Genomic DNA, 15,447 nt, shown 5'->3' on the forward strand with positions numbered 1-15,447 from the left:
GTGAACGCGCGGGGGAATCCCCGGTCGGTCGATACTCAGCCCCGTGTGAGCTGGTGTGAGGGCGAGTCCACACACGGGCGTTGCTGAGCTTCGACGTGCAGGGCCCGGGACCCTCAGGTGGGAGGGCAGCGTAACTCACCTGGCTGCACAGGTGAGCTGAATCTGAGCTGATTCTGAGCTCTGCTGGTAAACACAGTCTGTCCCAGCGGCTGTGAGCGGTGATCAAACACCGTGTGGAGCAGTTGTTGGTGTTTTGTTATCGTTTGTCACGTACAGCTTTAAGAGGCGGAACCGGAAATCCCCCAAGACAGAAGCAGTCTGGGACGGAGACGTCCAGATTATCCAGGACGAGGAAGTGCGTCGGTGTGTGTTTCGATTCTTCAGCTCCAGCCAGCACGTTCGGCCACAGACCGAGGAATGAGGCCGACACCATGCTGCTGATCCTGCTCTGCCTCCACGCCGTCTCCTGGGGTAAGGAGCCGCCGCCGCCGGACAATACCTGCCGAGCTACCGGCTAACAACGGCCTGTAGCCCCGCAGGCTAACCACGGATGAAGCAATATTCTGTGCGTGTGCGCGACAGACAGACAGAGATTTTGTGTTTGAATCACGTTTTCGCTCCGGAGTCAGACTGAACTTTAAAATAACCGATGTTAAAATATCATTTTCTAATGTCTTCAGTTATTAATGACTCATTCAAGCTGTTTTGTTGTAATCGGCGTCAGGTGTTTCCAGCTGAACACGAAAGGCTGCTGTTACCTGCCAGCTGGGTTTCACCTGTGGATTTAGCGTGGCCGTCACATTCAGGTTCAAATGTCAGAGGTTATCTTAAAACTGATCATCCGGATAAAATACGGAACTCGTTGAGCTCAGACCAGGAAATGTTCGGTTCAGCGCGTCTAACATGAGAAAATGTCCTTTTTCTGTTTGCTGCGACTGTTTCAGGTTAAAAAGGTGAAACAGTCGCAGCTGCTGGAGGGTTAAAGGTTCCTGTGAAACATGGAAGTGGGCTATAAATGTCCAAAGCTCCTGACATGACAGGAAAGGATCTGTGAGGCTTTCAAAGAGTTTATTTCAGGTTATAATCATCACTTCTGTGTTTGTTTAAATCAGCCTGTAAACATGTTTAACCTTCATTATTACTGATGCAATAAATGTTCATTCATCTGTTCACTGTAAACACTTTTGACTCTGACACTCTCAGGCAATAAATAACTGATCTGTCCAATCAGAAAACAGACATGAAAGTGAATAAATGACGTCACCACAAACATCAGGTTCACATCTGTTCAGTTTTTAAAAACGTGCCGTGTGCAGCAGACAGATGTTATTCCTCGTTTTTGAATCTTTGTCCCTCTGAGCTCAGGCGTCGTGGCGTCGATGGTTCCTGCTGTCTCTTTAATAAATCATCTGAGGCCGTGATCACATGAATAACAATAATCTGGATTATGCAGGGATTTCTCTGGTTTGCTTTCTTCACCTTTGCAGTTGCGTCTCAGGCGCCGCCGCCTCCACAGAACGTCCAGGTGGAGAAGGGTCAGCTGACGTGGACTCCAGGGGAGCCGGACGTTACCTACACTGTGAATTACCGCAGGTGAGCCCTCACAGCCGGGGAAGGTGCTCTGTTTTAAGGTGGAGCTTCCTTTTATATCGTCACGGCCGTTGGTGGCGAGAGGTCAGCTGATGACATTTTATTTACTCCATCGTTCTCACAGTTTCACATGAAAGCCGCCATCAGAGAGCAGCAGGCTGAGTGTAGTGTCACTGTCACAGATTCTAATCCACAGTGGGCTGGTAAAATGTTTAGGAAGAGGTCAGAGGTCAGCAAAGCTCCTGCTTCAAAGCAACGAGTGATTGGGTTTCACAGCAGAGAGAACGCTGAGCAGAAGTTTTCTCTGACTCGTTTCTGTTCCTCATCCTCAGATTTAACTCTGATAAATGGGAAGCTCTTCCAGCCTGCATCCAGACGCCTTTCCATTCCTGCAACATATCAGCGATTGGGCCGCGCGACACTAACGACTCACCCGAGAACAGCTGCGTGACGCTGCGTGTGCGGGCCGAGAGACGGGGGCTGAGATCTGAGGGTGTTAACGCCTGCAGCAGATACGGTGAGAACCCTCAGATATGTGTCAGCGCTGTCTGTGGGTGAAGCTGTGAGACTCGAGGTGTTAACCATCCTGACCACAGTGTGAACCACGAGCTGCTGCTGTGCTGACGCTCGCTCTGCTCTTCCAGGTGACGTCTGCACGCCTCCGTTAAGCATTTTGACCCGGCCTGGATCACTCACCGTATTCCTTAACGATGACCACGAGCTGGCGAAGGAACACGCCAACAATGCCAAGCACAGGATTTACTTTGGCAGAGAGGGAGAGAGTCCTCTGCAGGTGAGACCACGGAGTGATTCCTCCAGGTGTTTATGCTCACCTGATGTTGGGTGGTATCTGCTCCTTTGTGTAAAGAGGAGCAGGATGAGTCCTGCCAGAGCTACAAAATGACTTCTGGCAGCACATTAGTGCATGAACTAGTTTTTCAGCGTCACTCTGAGACAGGATATTTCTAACTTTAGAGATGTTGCACAAATGGAAGAACGCAGTCTTACATATTTGTTTAATATGTGCATTGAAGAATGTCCCTTGCTGGGCTCTGTAGTTTTTAGTGTTCTTTTAATTCCTTTGAGCAGTTTTTTTTAAATTATTATTATTCATGCCAGTGTGCTTGCTGATACAGCCACATGTGTCTGTCAGTGTGTGCAGGCAGGTCCAAGCATATTTGGACAGTTTGCCTCTGCACCAACAGACAGTCTGCACAAACTGTTTCAGAATTACAGCTATTTTTACACAGTTCCCATTTTCAGAAGCTCAAAGTGACTGAGAAGCAGTTTCGTGTCCAGATGAATCCTGCGCCTTCATTTTTAGGACTAAACTCAATTCAATTTTCAATTCAATTTTATTTATATAGCGCCAAATCACAACAAAAGTCGCCTCAAGGCGCTTCATAGATACAGAGAAAAACCCAACAGTCATATGACCCCCTATGAGCAAGCACTTTGGCGACAGTGGGAAGGAAAAACTCCCTTTTAACAGGAAGAAACCTCTGGCAGAACCAGGCTCAGGGAAGCCAGAGAGCCACAAACGGGCAGCAGCTGCAGTGAAGCCCTGAAGCAGCATGTGGTCATGGGTCCATGGAGGGATAAACATCTGCTCTTATCAATGTTAAGCTGCACAGCTGGGTTACTTTCCGTGGAGCTCTGACAGTCTGATAATTCAGCTGGATACAGGAGAAGACGAGCAGAAGCAAACACTTCAGTTTAATTCACTCACACTGTGTGTGTGTGTGTGTGTGTGTGTGTGTGTGTGTGTGTGTGTGTGTGTGTGTGTGTGTGTGTGTGTCATTGTCTTCATCAGAAGTATGAAGACACCATAGACTCCAGGACCATTGAAGACCTGGAGGAGGGGCAGCGGTACTGTGTTCAGGTGGCCTATACGGTCCACGGGGACCTCGTGGAACCACGCAGCTGCATCCAGTGTGAGGTCATCCCTGCATCAGGTAAGCTGCTCTTCTTGGTGTAACGTTCCTTTAACGCGCTCCGACTCCAACCAGAGACACAGATGTAAACGACTCCGCTGCTTTTGAATCAGCTGAAGGTTTTAAAGCTGCAGCAGTAAACTCACTGCGTCTGTTTTCTCAGAACACGTGAACAGGACGCCGATGATCGTGGGGCTGCTCGTCGGCATCGTGGTCCTCGCCATCATCATTCTTACATTGGGATACCTCGGGTTTTTCCAAACTGAGAAAATCAAACGCTGCCTGGAGCCACATAAATATGAAATCCCGCCGGTAAGACCAACACTGCTGCACACACTCACCACACAGACACTGGTGGGCGCTGTATCTACTCAGAGCGTGTCAGCGAGTAAAAGAGCTGATTTTGAAAGTGTTCGCTTCACGATCAGTGTGTAAGACCGACGTGGTTCTTCATGGTGACTGGTGAGTCGCTGAACTGTCCAATGGTGTTAACAGAGCCGTCAGTCCAGCAAAGTTAGAGCCAAAGTTAGATGGGTTTAATTTTGTACTTGTTTGGTCGAGTGTGTGAGACAGACACGGTTAGAGTGGGGAAAAGGCCGTCCTGTGTTTCCCACTATTGTGTTTTTTATTTGAATAATTTGTTTGTTTTTAAGCAGGCTGCTGCCGTTCTTTTGTTCTGTTATGTGTTTGAGTAAACGAATCGCTGCATTTGTTCGCAGCTGGAAGGGTTAAAACCGCTTCTCTGAGCTTCGACCAACATTATTAGCAGACGTACTCATGGGCAGATAAATGACTGTTGTAAAAACAATCGGTGAAAGGCTCAGCCAATCGCCCATCGTTAGTCTTCACTGCCTCTGAGGTTCCTGTGTCTTCTCCTCCTTCAGAATCTGTTTCGTGGGGAATTTGAAGTCCGACCATTTACTCCCATCGTAGAGCGCTATGACGACCTCCAGATCTCTCACGGTAACTACGAGCCCAGATCAGCACTCAGCCCTCCCGCCGCTGCTTCCTGAACTCTTGGAGAGGCTCCGCCCACTCACAGAGACTCCACTCAGTTTACCAGCAGAGGCAACTGAGTCGCTCACCTGCTCCAGGTCATCTAACCGTGCACCATCTGGATTATTTACCTGTGAGCACCTGATCTCAGAACATTTGTGAACTACTCCCATGAGGACAGTGGGTGGAGTAAAACCAGGATGGAGCGCAGCGAGCAGCTTCCTGACACTAATTTTAACCACTGCGCGCTAACAACCATCGCAGCAGAGAAGCGGGTCACTCTAGCATTAACCAAGTATCGTTTCTGAATGGCCACGCCTCCCTGAATGTTCTCCACGCTGCCGCTGCTTCAAACCTCCGATGACAGGAAATAGTAGAAAAACAGGAACTGCAAACACGTCTGCGTGCTCTTTCTCAAACTTCCTACAGTCCTGTTTAACTCTGAGAGTTAGTTCCTTTATTAATAACTGTCGGTGAGAGCGTTCCTGGGCAGGTGGGAATAACACGCTCACTGCTGGATCTGACTGGCTGCGGTAAGAGGACAGTTGTGGCCAACACTTCCTGTTTCAGTGAAATAGGAAGTGTCGCATGCGCCTGTAACATGAACACTGTTGGGTAAATGTTTGTCTACGGGAAATTTTCATGTAATTTTTTTGGGGGGGGGGGGCGGGGACACAGGAAGCCCCTCCTCCCTGCAGAGGTCAACTCCCCGTCCTTCTGAATAAGCGGAGTTCACCTTAATAAAATGTCTGAGTCACTGGTGAGGCTGAGTCATTGCTTCCAGTAAACAGCAAGTTAAAGGTTACAGTAACAAACAAAGCAGCAGCTCACAGCCACGCCCACAACACTTTTTATTGTTTCAGGAACGACTGAAGCAGCCGAGATTTTTAACTTTAATACTGAAAAATCATCAACACACATCGTAGTCACAAACAGGAAGTTCAGGAACAAAAAACGTCCTTTTATAATCCAGTGTCAGACGGAGACGAGACAGCAAATGTGCTTCCAGCTATAAATTAGCCCCGCCCCCTTGAAGTGTCAGCCTGGAAGATTTTCATTAAAAATACATGTAACAATCACAGACTTTTAATTTGGAGGAGTCACAGGAAGTACAATCTGGAAACCAATCAGGTACAGTCTGAGGTAAAAATTTTTTTATCTAAAACGGTCCAGAGTGAGCGTGACCTGATGGACGAGGTGAAACGTGTGTGTGTGTCACCTGTGGCTAACAGGTTAGCATCCGTCCTGTGGCGGCTACACATCGCTCCGCTGTTTACGGCTAACATGTGACCATTAGCATTTAATCAACAGGAAGTGAGGCTGAAATCTCCCAGAGTGACACTTTAACAGTAAGACCGGCGGTCCTGCCCGCCAGCAGGAATTCCCTCATTTTACAAAACACACTGAGACTGACACAGAGAAGTGAAACATAACAGAACTATATTTACACGTGTGTGTGTGCGTGCGTGTGCGTGCGTGTGTGTGCGTGCGTGTGTGCGCGTGTGTGTGTGTGCGCGCAGCAGCACTGATTGGTCTCCATTTAAAAAGCAACAATACTAAAACTGTTTTTACAGCTTCGATTAAAACAGCAGAATACAAAACATCTGAAGGCCGTGTGTGTGTGTGTGCACGGGTATTAACATCTTAATGGGGACCAACATTTGGTAGTATACTATACTTGTGGGGACAAGCAGCCCTCATGGGGACTAAAATACCGGGCCCCAGTTTGAAGGCATTTTTGAGACTCAACTAGGTTATGATTTGGTTTAGGGTCAGGCGTTCATTTTTGATGGTTAGGGTAAACGGCTAGGGAAAGCATTATGTCAATGAGATGTCCCCACAAGGATATAAATACACGTGTGTGTGTGTGTGTGTGTGTCTGTAGAGACGTCTTAACCCCATAAATCTTCAGTGCGGCCAAACTTGTAGATCAGAGTGCTGCAGAGAGAGAAGACAGTGATGTCACAGTGATGTCACACACTGAGCAGACAGATCCAAACTCACAGCTCAGCTCCACAGTGCTGTGATGTTTGGAGGCTAATGAAGCTCTCTGTCATGTAATAGCTGTGTCACTACCGGAAACCCGATCGGTACCCCGCATGCGCCAAAGGTGTCTACTTCCGGTCGAAGCGTTTTACGATAGTTACAGGTCAGAGTATCTGTTAAGATGTTAAGAATAACAAGCATCTGTTAAAATGTTTCCAATAATGAAACATGTCAATATAATGTAGACAAAAATAAACAGAGTTACGGATCAGGGCTCCCGATCCGTACTGCGCATGTGCAGATGTTTTCTTCTTCTTCTTCTGTTCATTTAATGGCAGTTTACTCCCCAGTGTACGAGGATACCGCCACCTGCTGACCGAGCGAATGAACCGTATTGTAAACTGAATTAGCGTCATTACAACCGTGGCCTCAATCTGATGTAGTGATAGTCGAGCGTGTTTATGCTCGTCTGTGAAGAGGATTGATTGGAATAGTGATGATGATGTTCGCCATCACTGTCAGTTGTCAGTAAACACTTCATGTGGCTGATGAATCTTCGCGTGACACATTATAAAGTCTGTATTATTAACTCTGTAATTAAGATAAGATAAGATGACCTTTATTAGTCCCACAGATGGGAAATTTGTTTTGTTACAGCAAAAGTAATACAAGTAGCAAAATTAGGCGCCATTCTTCTTATTTTACGGCGCTGTTGCTCAATCGGGGGACGCTCTCTGTTGAGGAGAAAAGCATGAATTTGTTTGTAAACGGATTATCCATTGTTTAAATGTCCCGGTAGTTGAAAAGGAGGAAGAGCTGTTGAGAAATGCTAGGAGCTAACTGGGCGCTAACCGTATCATTCAACTATGTCGCAATGTTGGCAAAGAGAGGAAGTGACGTAAGATTTGCGCATGCGGGGTACCGATCGTGTTTCCGGTACGGATCGGGTAGTGACAAGCTACACAGCTGTGGTTAAACTAACATGAGCACAAGGCAGGTGGAGGTGAAACATGATGGTCCTGATGGACTGAGACAAACTCCAACCACGACAGGGTGTGAATCAATCATTAATCTGCAGCAGGTTAGAAAACAAACACTCATTCAGAGCTGGAAACCCCTCCCTGAGAAATCTGGTATTTACAGTCTGTGTGGATGTTAAAGCTTCTTTTCACGCTCGTATCCATCCACCCGCCTTTAGTTCTTCTTTCTGCATCAGTTAGTGGAACAGAAAGGGGCCTGAATGGGTTAAACTGAGCCAGGCTTTCCTGGCAGGAGCTCCCGCCCATTACGGGAAATAAGATGCAACAGGTTTCATGTAATGTGTCGCAACGCTGCAGGAAGCACATATTTGGCACCAAGCTGGTTAATTACAACAGGCCTGTGCGCCGTTTCAGCTGCTTCAGTGTCAGCGCTGCTGCTTTTCACTCACCTAAAAAAGATGAAGGCGTTCTGAAAGAACACAGCCATCCCCGGAGCCACTTCTTTCTCTGCGGGAACACAGCGACATGTTATCAGTCACATCAGGTTTCACTGTGACTGAGCATGCTCAGAGAGAGCCGACTCCCTGCGCAGGTCTAAGGAAGTCAGATTAAAATCATTTGTTGTATTTTTAGACTCCACAGTGTAATAACCACAAGGCTTTTCTTCTGCTGCTCACACAGCAAGCGCAGCAGGGTGAAGACTGCAGCGCATGAACCTGCTGCAGGAGCAAAGCTGAATTTAAAATAAGACTCCCTGATCCATCGTTTCAGGATCAAATCCGACCAACTACCAGGTCTACGCTGCAACCTCAAACACCCTGCTGTGGTCACGTGTGAGAGGCCACAAACTGCACCCGCTGGAGGTGAAATGAACCGAGGGCTGTCCCTGAGTGCTACCTGCGCCTCAGTCACGAGAACAATGAGCAGTTTGAACCTTGTGTGGTTTGTAGTGATTCACTGAGGTTTGCTTTCGGTTCGTGTGGATTTTTTCTGTGTGAAACGAGACCAAACCACAGGAAAAAGCTCCAAGTTTCCAAAACGGTCATGTGATTCAGAGCAGAAGAAAACACCATGAAACAGCTGATAAAGGCCAGCAGTGACTTCGCGCTCCAAACCATAACATACTCTCTGACTTTGTCCAGGCTGAGCTGTTATTAACTTAAAGGTATAACTTCTGGTTTTCCCTCCAGCCTTCTGATCATTTCCAGGTTTGCATGTTTGACCAGCAAGGACAGACTGAGGGGAGAAACTCACTCGGCACTACGTAGCCTCCAAACAGGATCCAGATGGAGCCGATGAGCGAGCCGAACATCATCATGAAGCCGATGAAGAGCCAGAGACGAGCTCCTGCAATCGCAGACACATGCAGTACAATTACATATGAGCAGTGCTGTGTCTGCTGTGTTTGTCCATCCTGACGGCTGTGCAAAGGGCAGGATTCACACCGCCGTCAGATATACGTTTTTTTAAAATATCATTTTAGCTTTTATTGGCTAGATACAGCGAAGAGAGACAGGGTTAGGGTTAGGGTAACCCTAACCCACGCCGGCATGTGGTCTGTGCACCCACTGAGCTACACCACATATTAGTCTCTTTACAGCCACACAGACAGCTGAGGCTCTGCACTTTACTCTTAACATCTGCCTCACGTGTGTGTTTCTCACACCTCTGAGCGCCACAGCAGATCCCTGACAGGTGACAAACACTCACCTGTCCGGCCCATGCAGCCTTCTCCGTACGTGTCCCCCCTCACCTGGCCGTTGGAAACTGCATTAATCCTGAGAATGAACACAGAGTCACATAGAGGAGTCTGAGCGCTTCATGCTGCTCACACTGCAGACATAAACAGGAAGTGATCACATGATGTTTCAGAGTCTCTGCTTTGTTTTTGACCTTTGTTGATTCACATTTGACTGCAGCACCAGTTTCCAAGCACACCGTGAAATCTGGCAGGTCTGTAACTTCCTCGGAGTCTGAGGTCAAACCTGTCTGACACCAGCTCAGCTCATTAACAGCATCGAGGTCAGAATAACAACAGACTGAATGATTCTGCAGTTTGGCTGCTCTCCTGTCACATCGTGAAAGGTTTTGGTTCCTCTTTGGTGAAAGAAGAGTTCTAAGTAATGAGGCATCATCAGAGGTCACAATTTGTCCTTTCAAAGCCTCGCTGAGATGTTTAAGCTGAAATTACATTTCACTGCAGGAGGAAACCATATAAAGCAGCTGCTTGTAAAGAGGCTGTGAGGCACATGAACAAACCCAAGCAAATCTTACATGTGTTTTCATGTGGATAACTCTCCCCCACCCGCCCGCGCCTCAATGGTCTAACAACTCTGAAAGCATGTACGGTATGAAAGCAACGTTTCACACTTACATGAAGAAAGCGATGGTGGAAAAGACGCCACAGGTGTGGAAGGCGTGGTTCATCTGCTCCTGGGTTGGATACGCCACAGCGGCGTCGATCATGATCCACCAGCCGGTGAAGAACTAAAAGAAGAGAACGTGCACAGCGAGACGTGACGTTTCTAAAGGTTTTACTTCCTGTCCATCCTTAGCAGACATCCGTGCTGTCACTAATGTCTGAGTGTTTACAGATCATGGGGTGGCTGCAGCTCAGCTCATCTGGCTGCTCCAGTCTGCATACCAAATATCCTTGGAAAGATACTAAACCTCACTGCTCTCCGATGGATGAATGTGTGTGAATGTTGGATAGAAAGCAAAGCAAAAAGTGTTTGTGTGAATGAGGCTTTGATTGATCAGATGTGTCTTAGCTGGACTGGTTTTTACATCAGACTATCACAGCAAACTTCTGGATTATTAACAGTCATGTTTGAGGTAAACACAGATTATGGCATTGTTCTGGGACAAACGGGAAACAGATCGCGTGAAGCGGAATATTTACAGCTCCAATAAGACCTCCACCATTCACCAACCTCCCAGCGGCGAACATTTATCTTATCGGAGATTTCAAACAGACTCCGCCCCTCTCTGCCTCACACTAACCAGAACTCCGGCCACGATGGAGGCCACGGCATTCCTCCTCTCGCCCCAGTCGATGCATTCACACTCGGGCCAGCGGAAGTTATCCAAAAAGCCGGCCATCCTCCTCCTCCGCCTTCTTCTTCTTCAGTTGTCCTGACAGGCGAGTCTGCCGCCCCCTCAGCAGCTGCTCACACTCTGTGAAAGACGCCTTTAAAACAAACACAGGCCGTTAACAGCGTCCTGCAGCGGGTGAAGGACGTCTGGACCTGAAGATTCAACCAGAACCAACGGACATTGATTTTCACCACATCTGCTACAAACTGTCAGAAATATGAGGACACATCGTCATTCAGAAGGTTTTTTTTTCCATTTTAATCGCAGAAGAACGTTTTGAAAAATAAACAGACGGGAGAAACAGATCCATGTTTCTACCTGGGTTTAGCTCACTGTCACGCATCAGCTTACAGACTCAGCAGTAGGGCTGCACGATTAATCGTTAGAAAATCGCGATCTCGATTCATACTTATGTGCGATCTCATTTCCAAATGACAACGATTTAAAGACGATTGTACCGCATTTTGATCCGGGACGTAATCTGCATGAAAACAAGCGCTCACTCTTCCTGCTCAACAAATGACAAGGGCGGAGCCTTATACCACGTGATACAGAAGCTGTGATGCTAAAATTAGCAGGAAAAAACAACGGAGAGCACGTCAGGGATGACGAGAAAGTGACAGGAGAAAATCCGTCCCGGTCAACCACCCAAACATCAATAACGGGAACCTTATACAGCGCTTCCCTATACCCGTCGAACTCAAAGAAATTACGGAGGCTATCACTTATCACCTGACCAAAGATATGGCTCCATCAACACTGTGCAAAACGAGGGATTTAGGAAAATGATCAACACCCTAGACAAACGCTGCACAGTGCCGTCCCGCAACTATTTTTCTATTGTTGCACTACCTGCTCTGTACACGCAGCGTCGAGCAACGGTGGAGACGGAATTTCAAGCAGTACAACATTTTGCAGCAACAACAAAACGTGAGACATTTGTTGTTTTTATGTTCAGTTTCAACTGTTACGAAGTTGATGTGCAGTTAATAAGTGCAATAAATATTTATACTGGAAAAGAGAATCGTGATCTCAATTCTAAGCAAAAAATCGTGCAGCCCTACTCAGCAGCAGGTCAGAATCACACAGAACAACATTTAGACATTTCCTCCAACAGCACGTGATCAGATGATCACAAGTTCAGTCTGAGATTCACAGCCGGGGTTCTTTCACTGCTCTCAGGAAAAAGCTTCACGAATCGGAGGAAACTCTGAACATTACCTCCTCCTGACCAGGTGCAGGTTATGACCAGGTAAGGTGTTGAGCATCCGTTACCATGGTGACTTAGTGGGTAAAAAGAGAGGCCCAATTTTAGGAGTGTCACCTGTCCCGGCTCCAACACTGAGATGCTTCAGTGATGGACTGAAGCTGCAGATGCTGACCTGCTAACACCTGCTCACCAGTTTCCTGCAGAAACCTGATTATTTTACTGTTTCTTTATTTTTTAACAAGCCATTTCGTGATATAATTACTTTATTTTGACTTATTATTCTTTTTCAGTCTGAGATCTTTTACATTTAAAGGAGCTTCTTTTGTGGTCTTTTAGAATTTAATTGGTATTTTATAACTTTACACTGTAGTTCAGCTTTTTATTTCTTTCACAGTTATTGAGGTCTGTTTTGTTCCGGCTGGTTCACTTGTTCTCATGTACATATTTAAAGCGCAGGTGTATCCGCAGGGCAAAGTGTTTGCTAGCTGGTCGGGGGCTAACTGTTAGCTCCACCGCAGCACAGGCGTAGCTGCTCCGTCAGCCTCCTGCAGGTGTGCGGATTCCCACACCGTCAGGGTTGTCAACACCTGTCTGTTCTTCGCTCCCTGCTGGATTAATAACCGTACACCTGTCCTGTGACGGTCACAGCTCACCGAGCATTTGTTCCACCGAGCAAACGGGAGCTAACGGAGGCTAACGCTAACTGCTCGTAACCCGCCTCGTTTCCCGCTTTATTCCTTCAAGTAACATCTGAAGCAGCGCGTTAGTCGCACCTGCCTGCGAGCCTCCCAGCTGTCTGAAAACTCACCTGATATCAATCACCCCCATGAAACAGAGCCGCGCAACAACGTTTTTCACTTTCCATTTACGGCACAGCCCCTCGTCTGCGGCTTCATTTCCGGGAGCCTCACGGGCTCTGCGGCACACTGCTGCCTCCTGCGGTCAGGACCAGGCTCTGCATCCTGTAAAGTCACTAACTTTAGCAGTAGTGAAGCGCTGTATGCTGGCAAACAAATACCACGTATACACACATGTGATGAACGATTCCCCAAGGCTGGGGAGGCCGTTTATAAAGAATAATTATATAACCATATAAAAATATATTTTTACATAAAATGTTTTAAATTAAAAATCTTTACACATAGGGAGGTTTTTGCATTTCATTCATTCATCTTTATTTCCCATCAGCATATCGATCTGCATTCACTCACACTTCAGTCCAGCACAGATGAAAGATGTCTCAGGTCTTATCTGTGAGACCCGTGTGGTGAGCACCATAAACACAGCAGCCTTCTTAATATGTTTTGTTCTATAAGCTGGTTTGTTGTCCATGAACTAAAAATGAGAGAGAAGAGTAGAACAGCAACGGCATTATCACATGTGGCCACAGTAAGTGTCCAGTAGGTGTCGCTGTTTTCACTGAGTCTTCTCTGAGCTGGACTCATGTTGCTGCCTTGCTTTGATGTTTGATGTTGATGGTTTTTCCACAAACCAGCAGAGACTGATTCATGAGAAAACCTCAGAAATCTCCTGCTTGTTCGAGCCAAACATCAGCATGAAAGTCTGAAACGGCTCCAGACTTCAGACACAGACAGACGGCGAGAGAAAAAGGCTGCGAGGTTGACCTGAGAGCTGCTGCTCTGAACGAGCTTCAGTCAGACGTGAACATGAAGCAGAGCGGTGCTCTTCATCATCAGAGAGCCTCAGACAAGCGTTCCTGTCATGGACAGACCTCTGGGCTTCGTTCAGAAACACAGGCCACAGCTTTTCTCTTCCACCAAAGGACAATCGGCCGCTCTCTCACTTCATTTTATTGAAACGTCAGCTTTCATTTACTAAAAATATATTTTTCTTCTAATGACCAGAACAGCATGTGGAAGGTCAGATTTCTGTTCAGAGAGGCGATGCAGACTCACAGCACCGTCACCTCCACCCACTCCAGAGAAAGCCTGATTACTTGCCCTAACCCTTTCAGCCCTGATACTGATACATGTACAAATACTGATGCTGATAAAGGTACAGGCACACATACAGATACGGATAAAGGTCCTGATACAGATTAAATATAGTCAGGTCCATAAATATTTGGACACAGACAACTGTTTTTGGTTCTGTGCATCAACACAATACATTTTAAACGAAACAGCTCAGATGCAGAGCTTCAGCTTTAACTCAGTGGGTTGGACAAAAAGATTGGATTAAAATGTGAGGAACTAAAGTATGTTTAACACAATCCCTTCATTCCCACACAGATTCAATAAGTGATAATGAAGTGTTCATTTCTAATACGCTGTTGAAAACCCTTTGCTGGGTTTGCTGACGGTCTTAAACTCACAGACATCACCAGATGCTGGTTTCCTTCTCTCTCTCAGGCCTTTACTGCAGCAGCTTTCAGCTCCTGTGTGTTTGTGGGTCTTTTTGACCAAAGTTTAGTCTCGAACAACTGAAATGCTCAGTTGGGTGAAGGTCAGGTGACTGACTTGGCCACAGATAAGGATGTAATGAAGAAATTCCCCACACCTGTCCATGAAATAGCCTTTGAGTCAACTGTCCAATTACTTTTGGCCCACTTAAGAAGAGGGTTGCACACGTTAAGGAGCTGAAACTCCTAAACCCTTCACCCAGTCTGAACGTGGTTACCCTCGATCGAAAGCTGAGAGTCTAACCATCATATCCACGTCTATTATATAACTATAACTGGAATATGACTCAGTAAACAGGTCACAACACAAAACTTGTCAGTGTCCATATATATATGGGCCTAACTGAACAGATACTGATGCAGGACGACTCCTTCACTCTCCTCCTGAGGAGGTTCATCCGTGAACATTCAACACTGAACAGCTACACACAGAGCAGTAAACTCACCCCGATCACTTTCCAGCTCCTAATCTTTGTGTGGATGGTTTTCTTCTTTTTAGGCAGCCAGATGTTCAGAGTCCAGCTGTGGGTGTCGGTGAAGGTTCAGACGTGTCAGCAGGTGAGATAGCAGATGGAAACGTCATTAAAGCGATGATAAGAGGCGATATGGTAGGCTCTGAGTCTGCTTTTGTTCATATCTGCAGACTCACTGATAGATCACTCTGAGGTGTTAGAGTCTACGGAGAGAGATTCAGTTTTCCTTCAACATAACACAAGATAAGCTAAGATTCTTTTTCAGCAGCTGAAACTAAAACACAACCTAAAGCTGTATAAAGTTCAAATGTCTGACTCAGGCACACAGAGCTCTGTGATGGATCGAAACCTGTACAGGTGTACCCATCTCTCACCCTATGAGACCTGTGATAGGCTCCGCCCACACCATGACCCTGGACTGTAATGAAAATGAACAGACTCTGCTCACCCAGCAGGAGAGGATGCCATCCCATAATAACCACCAGCCTGCTGACATGTTTGAAGCTTCAGCGTCTGTGAAGCCAAAATAAATCCCTCTGTATGAAAATGTGATCCTTAAACAAACTGATCAGAGATCACAGATTTATTCACGTCACTTTTATTTACATCACAACCACAGGCTGAATCGTATCCATCCACTGGATCCTGATCACTGATTCATTGATCTCATTCAATGATTTTAATGACAGCTTCACCTGTAAACGATGAATCAAATCTACAGTATGACAGAGTGGAGTACACAGGAAGCAACAGAACACAG

The 15,447-nt window shown here is 46.6% G+C and overlaps 2 protein-coding genes across 3 annotated transcripts; one reads left to right on the top strand and one right to left on the bottom strand.

Moving 5' to 3' along the window:
- On the top strand, window positions 1-6,460 carry ifngr2 (interferon gamma receptor 2). Of its 2 annotated transcripts, XM_024801604.2 has the most exons (8): window positions 1-151; window positions 277-471; window positions 1,488-1,593; window positions 1,923-2,107; window positions 2,235-2,383; window positions 3,404-3,545; window positions 3,688-3,836; window positions 4,409-6,460. In XM_024801604.2, the coding sequence occupies exons 2-8, from the start codon at window positions 432-434 to the stop codon at window positions 4,535-4,537; spliced, it is 900 nt and encodes a 299-aa protein (XP_024657372.1). In that variant the 5' UTR covers window positions 1-151; window positions 277-431; the 3' UTR covers window positions 4,538-6,460.
- On the bottom strand, window positions 5,179-12,756 carry LOC101478123 (transmembrane protein 50B). The gene is made up of 7 exons (XM_004575563.6): window positions 12,601-12,756; window positions 10,490-10,676; window positions 9,861-9,973; window positions 9,197-9,264; window positions 8,741-8,833; window positions 7,936-7,993; window positions 5,179-6,458 (listed from the first exon to the last, which is right to left on the bottom strand). Exons 2-7 carry the CDS (start codon window positions 10,586-10,588, stop codon window positions 6,413-6,415), a joined length of 477 nt encoding a protein of 158 aa, XP_004575620.3. The 5' UTR covers window positions 10,589-10,676; window positions 12,601-12,756; the 3' UTR covers window positions 5,179-6,412.
- Between the last annotated feature and the right edge of the window lie 2,691 nt (window positions 12,757-15,447).

Source organism: Maylandia zebra, linkage group LG16 (assembly GCF_041146795.1).
Source record: "Maylandia zebra isolate NMK-2024a linkage group LG16, Mzebra_GT3a, whole genome shotgun sequence".
Classification (NCBI taxonomy): domain Eukaryota; kingdom Metazoa; phylum Chordata; class Actinopteri; order Cichliformes; family Cichlidae; genus Maylandia; species Maylandia zebra.

What these genes read in the sequence shown, in the direction of transcription:
- ifngr2 (XM_024801604.2), top strand. Translation starts at nt 432, where the DNA reads ATGCTGCTGATCCTGCTCTGCCTCCACGCCGTCTCCTGGG. An exon ending in CCTCCACGCCGTCTCCTGGG is followed by an intron (nt 472 to 1,487) that starts GTAAGGAGCCGC and finishes TCACCTTTGCAG; the next exon opens with TTGCGTCTCAGGCGCCGCCG. An exon ending in TGAGGTCATCCCTGCATCAG is followed by an intron (nt 3,546 to 3,687) that starts GTAAGCTGCTCT and finishes CTGTTTTCTCAG; the next exon opens with AACACGTGAACAGGACGCCG.
- LOC101478123 (XM_004575563.6), bottom strand. Translation starts at nt 10,588, where the DNA reads ATGGCCGGCTTTTTGGATAACTTCCGCTGGCCCGAGTGTGAATGCATC. An exon ending in AGGCTGCATGGGCCGGACAG is followed by an intron (nt 8,834 to 9,196) that starts GTGAGTGTTTGT and finishes CTGCGATTGCAG; the next exon opens with GAGCTCGTCTCTGGCTCTTC. An exon ending in AACGCCTTCATCTTTTTTAG is followed by an intron (nt 6,459 to 7,935) that starts GTGAGTGAAAAG and finishes CTCTCTCTGCAG; the next exon opens with CACTCTGATCTACAAGTTTG.